The 14,492-nt window shown below is 47.7% G+C and overlaps 1 protein-coding gene across 1 annotated transcript in view; it reads right to left on the bottom strand.

Moving 5' to 3' along the window:
* Positions 1-2,027: 2,027 nt before the first annotated feature.
* SMOX (spermine oxidase) overlaps positions 2,028-14,492 on the bottom strand; it is a 50,531-nt gene continuing 38,066 nt past the window's right edge. Inside the window, exons 4-7 of the mRNA XM_069014756.1 lie at positions 13,737-13,910; positions 10,196-10,895; positions 3,786-3,946; positions 2,028-2,505 (exon numbers count right to left, since the gene is read on the bottom strand). Of these exons, the coding sequence (XP_068870857.1) occupies positions 2,368-2,505; positions 3,786-3,946; positions 10,196-10,895; positions 13,737-13,910 (1,173 nt within the window). The 3' untranslated portion in view covers positions 2,028-2,367. The remainder of the gene's footprint in view (positions 2,506-3,785; positions 3,947-10,195; positions 10,896-13,736; positions 13,911-14,492) is intronic.

The following is a 14,492-nucleotide window of genomic DNA, read 5'->3' on the forward strand; positions in this document are numbered from 1 at the left end:
TCCCCACACAGCCAGCCAGGAAGAGCAATCGCTAATTAATTGTGAGTAATTAGATGCCTCTTACCTTCCCAACACCCCCGTCTGCTTTCTACCAACTTTCATTACTGAGCTCTTGGTGGGCACGGCTGGAATGAAGATACAACAGGTCTTGGAGAAGGGGGAGCAGGGTGGGGGTCACAGAGCGCCGTGGTGACACCACCTCTCTTTGTCACATGCTCAGGGTGGCCTTTGCTGCTAATTTTAAATACCTCTTAGTAAACAGCTGCTAAATTTAGTGTCTCTGGAACACATTTTAAAGGCTGGATTGCTGGTGAGTGATGGCAGCAGAGGAGTGAGGGGGCTTGGCCTGCCACAGATCGCTGCTCAGCAAAGCCAGACACCATCATCATTCTGTCTCCACAGAGCAGAAAAAGGAGCTCTGAAACCCTGACCACCAGCACAGCAGCTCTCCTTGGATGTCCCATGATAAAGAGGCCACAGGAGTCACAGAATCATTCAGGCTGGAAAAGACACCCAAGGTCATCAAGTCCAGCCTTTGAATGATCCCGACCTCGTCACGGGGCACTGAGTGCCACATCCATTCATTGCTTGGACACCTCCAGGCATGGGGACTCCACCACCTCCCTGGGCAGCCCCTTCCAATGTCTAACCACCCCTTCAGCCAGAAATTCTTCCTAAATTTCTTTCCTGAAGAGAAAAAGCAACTCCTTGTTTTTTCCTGTGCCATAGCCTCACATGCCCGAAGGATTTGGTTTTCTCCTCAGATTCCACTTTGCAACAGATCTGCCTGCTGGGAAATCAGCTCTGGCTCCTTGAGGTTGAGCTCTGAGTGACTGAAGCTGGACAAAGTTTTTCTCTCTCTTTAATCAAGTGTGCTGCGCTCTCCTCCCGCAGCCCAGCTCTCTCTCAACTCCGTAACAGCAAGGAAAAGGATAAAATGGGAGAAAAACAGCAATAAATTCAACACACCACCATCCTTTCCAGCTCTCCAGCAGCCAGGAAGGCATCCACCTCCACACTACAGCAGGGAATCAGCACAGCTCAGCTGAGCTCGGAGAGAACCAGACAAAGTTGGTGCCTCCTCTGCAGACATTTAACTTGGGACGCACTGACTCACCCTCTGCAGGGGGATTTTTCCCTCTCCCTGTCCCTTTTCCTCCCCTCTGTAACTCATTTATCAACACAACTCCCACCCCACACACACAAAGAGGGAAGGGAGGCTTCACATGGGGCAGCAGATGCCAAAGACATCCCTGACTCCTCACACGAAGCCCTGGCCAGCAGCCAGCCAGATGGAGAGATGGAATGCAGGGAGATAAGGCAGTGGCTAAACACCCATCGCCTTCACCCTGAAAACTTTTATTTTTGGAAACTGTTTAGACATTTTTTAACTATGCTGATGGCTGCATTGTGTTCACTTGACATTAAAGAAGAACATGATTTATCTCTCTGAGGAAGTAAAAAAAGAAAGGTTTTTTCTCGTTCCAGATGGTAATTTCCACATGATCCAGACAAAACCTTGGGAGTCACTACCATCTGGATTTACTGACACACATCTGCACAGTCCAGGGGCTGCCTGGATGGGGGCAAGTGCTCCTGTTACACTGGAGGACGCACAATTAAAGCATAAGGCAACAAAAGAATATCCTGAGTTGGGAGGGACCCACAAGATCATCAAATCCCACCCCTGGTCCTGCATGGGACATCCCAAGAATCCCACCCTGTGCCTGAGAGCGATGTCCAAACACTCCATGAGCTCTGTCAGCCCTGGGGCCGTGACCACACTGACCACAGTGCTGTCAGCTCTGCCCTAACCAGACCTTTTTGGTCAGGATTGTACCACAAAGGCAGAGGAAATTCTCTATATAAACACCATTTGTGTAATGTGTTTCTAACCTATTTTCAACCTGTTTTCCTCCTACTCCACATTTTGTAGGAAGAGAAAAAAACCCTATTTTTGTAATGTTGCATAAAAAGAGTTGAAAGTTACCAAGTGAAGCGTCCAGGAAGTACCACAGCACCCAGTCTTTTTATTACAACATTTATTTTAGTATAGAAGGCACTTACAATACAGAAAGAAAGAAAAAAACGAAACCAAAAACAAACATGATAGGCACCAAAAGTGAAATCAGAATTGAAATGACAGAGAAACAGTTTACCAGACCAAAGGAGCACCCTTCCCTGTTAACAATACAGCACATGGAAATGAAGCTATTTGATGATTAACATTTTTAACAGTTAGAGCTTTTTATTTTTTTTTTAATAGAAAAGATAAAAGGCTGTTCTACAGTGAACTGAAATAAAACAGAACCCCTCCACACACCTGCAGGAGGATTTAGGAGGTGGTGGTGGTCAGGCAGGGCTCCCTCAGGTCGGGCACTGCAGCAGGTCCTGGTACATCTCGATGAGCCGAGCAGCCTCCCTCTGCCCAGAGAGCACAGCACCGTGGGTCGTGGAGTAATACTTCCTGTGAGTGGCCTCCCCCGAAAACATCACCTGCATGGGCTGCAGGGCACAGCAGAAGGGGCACAGATCAGCAGAACTTACTGGGAAGCAGGTGGGAGGCTGAAAGGAGACAAACTTTCTGTGCCCTCCCACACGGGATGCTTTGGGTTGGAAGGGACCTGAAAGATCATCCAGTTCCATGGGCAGGGACACCTTCCACTAGACCAGGTTGCTCCAAGCCCTGTCCAACCTGGCCTGGAACACTTCCAGGGATGGGGCATCCACCTGTTTTGGAGTGCTGGTTCTCAAAACCCCCACAAGGTGCACCACAAGATAACTATTTCCAAAAACCTTACACAACCCTGCACGAGGCACAGAGCACCTGATCTGTACCATCTCCTCCCTCTGCTCCCCTAAATTGCACTTCAGCCTTTTAGCCAGTAAGGGAATTTTTCTTCTGGACAGCAACTTCAGAAGGATAAGAGTCATGTCTCAAAACCCAGAGGGTGAGACACAGAGTTGTATCTCTTATACCAGTAGTGAGGTGCTTGCTAGAAATGCAACTCAGATTTGAGGCAGGAATTTCTGGGAGGATTTACCTGGGGACTACACAGAAAGGTTCCTAAAGCTCCTGTTGGGTTTTCTTCAGTAGATTTCTGCACTGAATAAAATTATTTCTGCTGGGGCCAGGCTCTGGTGGAGGAAATGGACTGGGCATTTTCATCAGCCTTTGGATTTGGAAACATAACCCTGAGTGATGGGGTGAGTTCGGCTTAATGTGTTCCTGAGCTGTGTAACCATCTCCATGTGTGCTCCAGCTCTCCCTGCTAAACTCAAAATGCAAAGGCAGTGTCTGGAGAGAAAATTCATCATCCCCTGCCAAAGAGTGGGCCTCCCTCAGCCTGTACTGCCAGCACAGAAAGATTTCCTAGCATGCACCTCTGACACATTCAGACCTAGACATTAGCAGGGTCATAATAATAATAATGCTCTTTAAAACAGATTAACACGTGCTTTCCTGAGGAATTCTGAACTGGACAATAAGGCTGATGGTCACTAAATGCAGACATCACAATTCCAGAAGTCACATGCATGTGCAGCTCTTGACAAATTCAGGGAGAGATGCAGGAATCCCTGAGATGTTGGCATTCCATTCAAAGGGGTAAAAACCTACACACATCATTTGTCCAGAGAGGCATCATTTGTCAAAAAAAAAAAAGGGAAAACACACTACTGGAGGCCAAAGCAGGGATTTTCTCTTCCAGCCTCCCTCCCCAAAAACCTGCTGCCCAGTGTCACATCAGTTTTACTGCCACAGACCCCACGTGGGCCATACTCACAGGAGTTTTGGAGCTCTCGGCATAAGGCAGTGGTTTCGCCAGTTTCTCTACGTCAGCCCCACTGGACCCAACCTGGGTGTAGGAGTAGGATCCACGGAAGTAGGGATTGCTGCCCCAGGAGGACCGCAGGATCCGGCGAGGTTTCGGAATGTTTGGATTCCCTGGGTGCAAAGTGGAAGACAGAAAGTCAGACTGTGTCCAAGAGGGAAGAGGGCAGTGACTGAGCAAGGTGTGGGTGACAATAATATAATAAAATATATATTATATATTATATATTATATATTATATATTATATATATATAATATAATAAATCCATCTGATTTATTCAACATCTATCCTAGCAGAGCCCTCAGGCTGCAGTGAAGAGCCCCCAAACCAGATCTCTCTTCCATTACTGAGTTCTAACTATTTATATAACAGAAATTGCTTCCCTTTTCATCTCAGCTCTTCCATTTTCCAGGAATGTGTTGGGAGTCCCCATTCCTGGAGGTGCCCAAGTCATGACTGGACCAGGCACTCAGTGCCCTGGTCTGCTTGACAAGGTGGGGATGGGGTCAGAGGCTGGACTCCATGACCTTGGAGGCCTTTTCCTACTTAAATGATTCTGTGATTTATTTTGGAAAGGATCATTAAAATGTTTAGGTTCCTGAAAAACTGGGGAGCTTCAGGGGACCCTGTACACAGTCTGGTTGGAAATACAAAATATCTTCTGGGCTCATTTGCAGTGGGGAGCCTGGTGGTAATCAAGCATATGATTGATCTCACCAAAATTTAGGTATTTAATTGAGTGCCCAGTCTAAAGTGGATGTTTAGGTAGCCTTGCGAGAGAGATGTGCCTCCAAAGAGGAAAGGAATATGTTAGGAGGCAAATCTTTGTTATGTGGGGGCATTGAAAAACCTGTGAGAAAGTTCTCAAAACCTGTATTAACTTGCTCCAACAGCTGCCCATCCAGTTGCCCCCCAAATCAAGCTAAAATCCAGGAGACCCTATTTATTTAATGCACAAGGCACGGAAAGAAGGCTTTTGAGGCTGCAAGCAGGATTTCTAGATCGCTGTAGAATTTCCATTTCTAAGAGGATGTAGGACCTAGAGGTGAAGAATGCACCCATGACAGGGTCATCATCAGCCACTGTCCCCATCCCAAAGAGCCCAGGAGAACAGCATCCAGGACTGCAGCCCACCAGCTGGTGGCACAAGAGCCTCAGGCACAAACAGGCAGAGTCACACTTCGGAGATCCTCTTGCTAGGCTGGTTTTGGACCCATCTCAATGTCACTGCTCTTGTTAGAGTCCTGTGATCATATCTGCTGTGGCAGGAAAGGAACAGGAGGAAGGACATGGAGAATTCCAGTGAAGAGAAATTCCCTCTGCAGGAGCCCAGACCCACCCCTTGAGGCAACATCACGTATCCAGGCAAGGTTCAGCTACTTGGGTTGAGTCTAAGTCTTCCTGAGTTGAGCCTAAATCTTCCACAGCAAGGGGACTGGAACTCGATGATCTTGAAGGTCCCTTCCAACCCAAACCATTCTATGATTCTTCATGGAAAGGGTTGCCCAGCCCTGGCACAGCTGCCCAGGGCAGTGGTGGAGTCCCCATCCCTGGAGGGATTTAAAAGCCGTGTGGATGTGGCACTTGGGGACAGGGGTCAGTGGTGGCCTGGGCAGTGCTGGGGGAATGGTTGGATTTGGTGATCTTAGAGGGCTCTTCCAATCTAAATGATTCTGTGATCCCAAGAGACTGACAGGCAAGAAATAGGAGTTTTGAGATACTTACAACTCACACAGATCCTGTGCCTGCTTCAGACCCTGTCTCTGTGACAACTCAAGATATTCAGCCTGCTATGAGACAACCCAAATTCCCCCCCTTTCTTCATCCCAGCTTACAGAGGGAGACACACAAATGTAACGACGGCTTAGGCACTGCATTATTTAATTCTCATAAACTATTACTTAGTGGTACTGTGCCATCAATCCCTTAAAATCAAGGTCCTGGTTCAGCTTCTGCTTCATGAGTATCCTGTCAGCCAGAGCTAGGGAATACAGGGCTGGAACAGAGCAGAGGCTCCTGGATGGCCCGCCCAGAGTACACTGTGACCACTTTATAACCAGGCCCCAGATCAAAATATGGCACAGACTAGCAAATAAATATATCCCACAAACAAAACACATCCTATGAAGCAATGTTGTTTCAGGAGTAACAGCTTTGCGTAACAAAGGCCTCTAAAATATGTTCCTGCAAGGCTCTTCAAAGCAGGAATGCTGGAAGTGGAAAGCCCAAGGGAGTCTGAGAACAGGGAGCTCTCAGATGTGTCAAAGAAGTAAGTTACCGTGTTTTATTTTTGAGGGCTGTGGGAAAGCCCAGGAGAACACACCGTGGAAGCTGTCAGACAACACTCCCCAAGCAGGGCCAAGGCAGCCACACATCCCACTGTACCACACAAAAACAGCCCACGAGGATTTTTTTTAAAAAAGGAGTCTCTGCAGCAGCCTGGTGGTGCCTCTTCTGCAGCTGGTGCATGTCTCCATATCCACATCCATTCCCACGAGCTCCTTTCAGGGTCTGCAGCACATCAGGTCACATCAGCAAGACCCAAGTGTCCACTGTGCAGCAATTGTGCCCCTGCATTCTGCATATCTGCACCTTTTAATGCAAGCAGCTGTTCCTAAGAGGAAAATCAGGAGACCTGGAGAGGGATTTTGGTTGAAGACCAGACAGGAGCACGTAGCACAAGCTCTGATTCTGAGCTGCTGCTTGAAGACAGAAACTACAAAGACTGAGAGCCACAGTCCTTCAAGGAACATGGACTTTAACTGGACTTTCTTATTCTGCTCTCAAACAGGGTAAACATGCCTTTGTCTACAGAAAAAAGTAACAACACAGATGTGGAAACTTCTCGGTTTCCAACATCCAAAGAGAGATTAAATGGCTAAAAAAAGGATCTTGGCCTTCACTAAAACAGGAGGGCACTTATCTTCATGCCACAGATTTCCACTTGTGAAGCTATGGAAGACAACTCCCTGTGCCTCACACAATCCCGTTTTTATTCAGCTCCTGGGAGGCGTGGGTACAGAGGCTTATTGGTTATGGGGCTGATGAAATTATCATAAAATCAACTCACCAATCTAAATTAAGGCACCCAAATTTATTTGCCCACCTGAGAGCAGGGATCTAAGATTCCATCAAGGGACATCTGTGGTACTGCCCCCACACTAGTGACTACAACCACCAGAGTGGGTACCTAGACACCCACATGGGGCTGGGAGATGTGATGCAGAACCTAAAACAGATTTGTTCCCCTGCAGAGAATACCTGGAGGTCAGAGAGGACCACTCAGGGCATCTCCAGCTGCAGCCTGGCAGGCTCCAGTGATCCCTTCAGCTGGGAGCCTCTGGCTTCTAACTCTGGGAGTTTATCCAACAAAGAAGGCAGAGCAAGGCTCCTAATTTCTCTGAGGTATTCAGTTTAATCAGATTTGGAGGACACTGCTTTTCACCATCCAGTTGTGAAAAGGAGTAATTGCTGATGGTTCTTAGGTTAGAACAATCCTCAGAGCTTTACACAGCAAAGCCAGATAATCCCCAACATCGACCTGCAAGGGAAATTCAAGGTCAATTCTCAGACAGATTCTCAGTGTGAGTCTAAAAGAATGGGTTTAACTTAAAACTGGTATAACACACTCTGAAGCCAAAGGAAAGGCCACCACGAGCAACAGACTGGGAAAACACAGAGAAAGATGGGAACCCACCTGGTAATGCATGAATTCTTTCTCAGAAGAATAAGAGCATGGGGCATTTCATACCCAGAACATGAAAGCCATAAAAGGCAGAGTGAACATTAAAAGGCCCCAAGTATCTGTTTCATTACTGACTATAAGGCTCCCTCTAATCTCAGTAGAGAAAAGCTGCTTCAGAAGATGTCACAGAGCACCAAGTGAGGTGTGGAAGATCTGAGCTGCCTTATGGAAGATCCACCAGGCTTTCCACAGAGGTCAGGATCCTGGCAGGACTAGTCTCCTAACTTGGGTAGTTGACTTGTGTGAGCTTGAGTGGTGGGAAAGGCTTTAGAAGCTGGGTTGGGTGGTGCTAATTGGACCAGAGGAGTGTGGCCGTGCTCAGAAGCGGCTGTAGGTGTATCATGGGCAGCTGCTCTAATCCCCTCTCACACTCCCCCTGGAACAGATCAGCAGAGAAGACAGGAGGTGCATGGAGAGCTGAGCACACTTCTGTTATTTCAGCCAGCCTGGCACCTGGCCCAGGTCAGCCCTGAGGTATTGCTCCTTCTGGGAACCTCTAGGGAAAACAGGAGCAACAGTAACAGGATATAAACCCAGCTCCCTTAGCCAGGGAATCCTGCAAGATCCGTGAAAACATCTACAAACGAGATTTTTAGGGGCAGAAAGGGGAACAGGTCATGTTGGGTAATGGGTGCTCCAAGAACAGTTTTTCCTTTCATGCTTTTGAGCAGCTGCGAGGCCACTTCTCAGCTGATACACAAAATGCTCATTGCAGGGCAAGGCCCTGGTAAATCCAGTCTGGAATTCTTCAGGGAGAGATAACCTGGGATTAGCTCTGTGGAAGAGCCTGATGGACAGCAACCAGGTGCAGCATCAGCTGGAACAGCAACTGCAGCACAGACCCACGGCCCAGAGCCAACACATTTCCATGCTGGGAGGAGGAGAGGAACATCCAACACACACAAACAGTAACTGTGAAGCCCAAGAAAGAAGAGGGAGAGCAAATTCCAATGTGCCAAACTACAACAGACCCAAAGAGCCAAATTCCTGCTGATGAATGGAAGTGTTTTGTTTTGGTTGGTTTTTTTTTTTAAAAAAGAGGTCTTAAGCATGAAAAGCTGCAACAAACAAGGTTGTCTGGGAGATGTCAGCACTGGAACAACTTGGTGTTAGAGAGAAGAGCCTCCTGTTATGCCTGTGGAGAGCAGCAGCTCCCTGCTGAGGTCAGGCAAAAGATGGCACACAGAGACTGATGTGACACGGGACATCAGGACACCCAACAGCCCCGAACACGAACAGCTCAGGAGGCACAGAGGAAATAAGGATGCATGTTTGGGCACTGAATCAGAGCTTTTGAATCCAGAGTCTCCACCCTACAGTTCCTGGAGAGAGTGGTAAAACCTAAAACCTCCTTTGGCCGTAGCAGTTATGCAGGAAGTTCTCAGATTCCAGGGCCCTTTCAGGAAAAGGTTCTTCTCCCAGAGGTGCTGGAACAGGCTCCCCAAGGAATGGGCTCAGCACCAAGCCTGTCTGAGCTCAGTAAGTGTTTGGACAATGAGGCACAAAGGGATTGTTGGGGTGTCCTGTGCAGGGCCAGGAGCTGGACATGATGATCCTGATGGGTCCTTTCCATCTCAGGACATTCTGTGATTCTGTGGTTCTCTGGATCTCCACATTGCTGATAGCCAGTGGTCAGTAAGGACAGGAGAAAGCTGCACTTGTGAAGGCAGATTTCCCCAGTTAGCTGGAGGTCCATGGACAAGAGGCAAGTGAGTGTTGAGACTGGGCTAACACGAGCTAGCAGGAAGATATAAATCATTTAATCACAGAAGTTGTCTCTAGAATGGCATAAACCACATCCAATCTTGGAGGATGCTGCTCTTACAACTGCTCATAATCCTGTGTAAATTCAAAACCTTTTTTCAAAACTGCTAAAAAGTCCACCACTATTTCTTTCAGTGTTATTACCTTACACCTGCATTTGCACAGTGTCTCCCATCAGACGATATCACAGACCTCTGCAGATACAAAAATCACTTTTCTTGGGAAGGTGTGACCTCTAGAGAAGTGACTGTGGACAAACTAAAGCCCAGCACTCAAGTATTATTAAGTGATTTCATTTGGATTTTCTCAGTGTAATACACCAATTTGCCTTGGTCCTGCTGCCCTTAATGTGTAATCAGAGAATATGAAGTCCAGTAAGGTTTCACTGCTGCACCCAGAAAATGGGAACTCTCAAGATCAATGGATTTTTTGAAATTTAGGCCATTGAGATTTCCATAGAGCTGATATTGAATGGAAGTCAGGGGTGTGATTCAAACACATCTCACCTGATCTGAACAGGTTCAACTTCTGAAGGGGCCCTGCTGCTTTCCACAGCTGAGATCAGCCCTCAGAGCCTGACAGCTTCAGCTGCTGAAGAGTTATTTGTGATTCAATAAAGCATAGGATGTGGAATCCTCCAGCACTTCTGCCCACCACTTCCTGAGCTGGTTTATCAGCCCCTCTGTATAAATAGCTCTCAGGCACACCCAAGCAGGAGCTATGCTGGAAGCACACGCACATTCAAAGGGACACAAAATGCCAAAGGACTAAAAATGACTTTAAAGCATTTCCTTCCTTGTGGTTATTCAACCCCCAGCCCCACGCTCCCTCTCCCACCAGAGCACAGCTGACCTGTAAATTTACGTAGCATTTCGGTGCAGGTTTCTGCCACAGTTTCATCATCACACTTCTCCATAATCAAAGCCTCTTCTCCACAGATCCAGCCACTGAGGACGTGGCCATACCTCTCGGGTGGGTACAGCACATCAAAGCTGCAGATCTTCTTGTACCACAGCTCCTCGGGGTAAGTCAAGCTCTCGCTCTCTGCCTCATCTTCCCACACAAACTGGATGCTGTTGCATTCAGAGCTCCAGAAAGGCTCTTCGAACTCCAGGAAGATCTTGTCAGTGGTATTGATTCCTAGTTTCTCAATGGCCATCACCTTCTCCTCAGGCAGGCGGGGATGGAACAGGCTCTCGTGGCGCTTCTTCAAGACTCCCAGGGACACAGTCACAATGACGTGGTCAGCTGGGATGAACTCACAGTCCTCGCACTCTACGAAGACATTGGAGCCCTTGTTCTCCTCGGGGAGGTCACTGTTGTGGTCAGCCACCCTCTCAATCTCCTTGCTGACCGACTGGTTCCAGTGGATGCACTTGACCGGCTTGCGGAGCTGAATGACAGACTTGGGAATGGAGTGGGCCAGGATCTCCACAATTTTAATGAAACCACAAGGAATGACGTGATGAGCCCCGGGGATTTCGGTCCATTCCCCAAATTCACTCAGCGACACTTCATCCATGCTGTGGGAGCTGCTCTCACAACTCTCTACCTAAGGAAAAGCAACACAAAAGCAACATTGCCACAGAGCAACTCCTTTAGTCACAGCATAGCTCTGCAAGGGCACAGAGGAGCTGCAGGAGAGTGCTGAGTCCCACTCAGAAACCAGGTTAGTTTTGCTAGTAAAGACGTACTTGGCCCTAGGATCTGACAAAAAACAATCCTTAGCCTTTCTTGCAGCAAGAGAAACCATTTTGTCTTGGTAATGAGTTTGGGTTTCCTCAGCAACAGTTGCACCATTCGGAGTTCAGAGACCAGAGGGCTGGAGCCCCTCTGCTCTGGAGACAAGCTGAGAGCTGGGACTGTTCAGTCTGGAGAAGAGAAGGCTCTGGGAAGACCTCCTGACACCTTTCAGTACCTAAAGGTGCTACAGAAGAGCTAGAGAGTGTGGAAATACAGGCAGCAACAAGAGAGGGACTTTGGACAAGGGCCTGGAGTGACAGGAGAAAGAATTATGGCTTTAAACTGAGGGTTGAATTAAATTAAGTATTAGGAAGGAATTCTTTTCTGTGAAGGTGGTGAGGCCCTGGCACAGGGTGCCCAGAGAAGCTGTGGCTGCCCCACCCCTGGAAGTGTCTTCAAGGTTGGACAGGACTTGGAACAACCTGGTCTAGTGGAAGGTGTCCCTGCCCATGGCAGGGGATGGAACTGGATGTTCTTTAAGGTCCCTTCCAACCCAAACCATTCTGTGATTCTATGAATTCCCTGCAGGATTATGCCTTTGCTTCTGCACAATTCTGGGTTACAGTTCTGTTTTCTATCCTTTAAAACCCCCTGCAGTGGCCAGGGACCTGCTCCCTGGTGCTCCTACAGCAGGACCTGGAGCTGCGTTAATCAGATGCTCATTCCAATGCTAATAAATGTTGTCACTAGGAGCCACAAAAAACTTTTGGCAGCTATTTCTGCTGTCTGCAGCTTTCAGCATGCTGTCAAACAGTCAGCAATCAGCCAGCTAACAATCTGCCAGAGGTGAGAGGACCCGGCCCAGGAGGAACTGAAAGAGACGGGGAAAGGGAAATGCCAAGATGTGAGCCACGTGTGTTTGATGTGATTACCAAAGCTTTAGATCCATTAACCTGTTGGTTAATGCTTGTAGGAGCATTAGGCATAGCCGTAGCTCCCAACAATCCCTGGAACAAAGGCAGGATGTTTGGCCTGTCTTGTGATAAGCTTCTAATGATAATCCTGATGCACGGGACACAGTGATCTTAAAATCTTCACATCACTGGAGTCACGATCCCTCGCATACTGTAATTCTCTAAGCATTTTAAGGAATATTACAATTCCTTACCTCACCCTTTGACCTATTTTCCAGGCCTTTCCACACTTTAATGACTGTGTTTGGAAGCCTGACAAGCCTAGATCCTCTCCCTGTGGAGCACTCTGGTGCAGGGCAGGAATCTCTGCTGGGATAAAGCGAACAAGTCAGGGTTGTACCAGCAGTTCCCAGGCTGCTCCTGGGACTGCAGGGACAAACAGGTGCCTTCCCTGTCCTGGTCACTGCCTGATGACGCCAGTGGAGAATGAGTGAAGACCCATCCTTGGACTGTGCTGTGGTTCACCCCATCCAAGCACTTCACAGTGCTCCCCCAGGGTCACACAAGACAAACCCTGCACCCCGGGGCATGCAGCAGGATCCTCATCCTGCCTGGATCCTCCAACAGGACACTCCTCATTATCAACTTAAACACTGGTGACTGTTTGATTCTTTCAACCATGAAGGAAAAAGCCAGGGGGAGAAACAAGCAACTACCAAGACTCTAACCCAAGACAGGTTAATCCCCACTCTGTCATCTGATAGTCTTAAGTATGAGAAGCTTTGTTGTTCTCAGGTATTTGCATGAGAAGGGATTTGCAGGACTTGCAGAAACAGCTCTGACTGTGGCAGCCTGGAGCAACCACAGGAGAAACCACCAGGAAACCCAGAGCTGTATCCAGTGACTTAACCCTGTCTGCATGGGTGCTGTTAACGTGGGTAACACAATAAATAACTGAGCTTTACATGGCAGCTGTGGAGACACTCTGTGATACAAGGTTTTGGGTGAGGATGCCGAGATATCAGGCTCAGGACACCAGGGTTCAAACCTCAACTTTAGCTCAAATCTCCTGTCAGACTCTTTATTCCTCTTCGGTTTAGCTTTCCACCTGAAAACAGGGAACACATGACAAAGTGCTGCTTGCCTCCCCTGCCTCATTTCAGAAGCTTTTAAGTCATTCTAATTGAAATAGAAATGGCTGATACACTTTGCTCGTCGAGTGCTTGATGCAGCATTAAGTCCTCATCCCACAGAGAACTCATTTAGCCAAGGCACCAAGGAGATAAAAAGAACTATTGAAGCCGTGTGGAAAGATGGTTTTATACAATCTATCTTGGGTTTTATTGCTTTACCTTCAAAATGCTTTCTGGGGATTTCTTCAGCAAATTACTAGAATCGTAAGTTACATTTCTTCTGGTCTCTGAGAGGTAAAAATCACTCAGGCAGGATCAGGGGGTGCAGGTGTAAGTCACAAGATAAGACACTACTAAAAGAACCTGACAGTAGAGTAGCTTCAGGTATAAAAACACTAAATCACACCAGAAAATTTAACAAGGCCTAGGAAAGCCTCTTCTATTAAGAAAACCGGGATTTTAAGGTAAGGGGAAAAAAAGTAAAGGAATTACTCTTTGCAGCCCATTGTCTTTGGATCTTCCCTCAGGAGGGAAAGTCATCGATATAAACACAAACTACAAGAGAGCACAGAAAACAATTTCCAGGGCAGGGCAGGGCTCAGCCAGGTGCCTGAGGTTCAGGATTTGTTTGCTCCTAGTTTAAACAAAGATGTGCACACATACCTTCAGGTACTGCTGGATCATGGCCAGTTTCAGCCTCTTGACGGCCTCCGTGTCATCCGGGTCGGCCTTGACGCGTTTGCGCACGACGTCCCGTGTGAAGACGCCCACACTGTTCTGGCTCTCAGCATTGACTGGTTTACCTCGTTGGAAGAACTCCTGAGTCAGGTTATAGACCTGCCAGAGACAGGACACAAGGATGGGCCACGGGATTCCCAGCAGGATGCTCCTTCACGCCTCCTAACCCAGCACATTCAGATCATCTCCTCCTCCCAGCAGAACCCACGTCCTTCCTCACATCTGATAAAAAGCACCAGCTCTTCTCCCACCTCCGTGTCCCAGGTGAAATCCCAGGTTGCTCTGACCTGAAACCAGCCCTTCTACCCTCTCCATTATTTAGAAGGAATCCACCAGAGTGGAGGAATTCAGTTTCACAGTTGTTTTTCTGTTGTCCTATGAAAATAGGAAGCACCAAACAGCAAGGGAATTCTGTACACACACACATTTTACTTGTTGAGCACAGGATTGGTATAGATCCATGTGAAAACATTGACATCTCTAGAGCTCCCCACCAGGAGCTAGAAGAAAAACCCCTTGTAACAAATCATTCTTCTTTTGAACAAGATATGCCTGGTATTTTTTAACCCCAGTTTTTCACATGCAAGTTACTTAAAAGTGAGGAAACACCATCCACCTCAGCCCTCTGCTTGTGGCTGCCTGCAGTTACTTGTATTTCCATCTACAATATTGCCAGAAGAG

The sequence above is a fragment of the Aphelocoma coerulescens genome, chromosome 4 (genome assembly GCF_041296385.1).
Source record: "Aphelocoma coerulescens isolate FSJ_1873_10779 chromosome 4, UR_Acoe_1.0, whole genome shotgun sequence".
Classification (NCBI taxonomy): domain Eukaryota; kingdom Metazoa; phylum Chordata; class Aves; order Passeriformes; family Corvidae; genus Aphelocoma; species Aphelocoma coerulescens.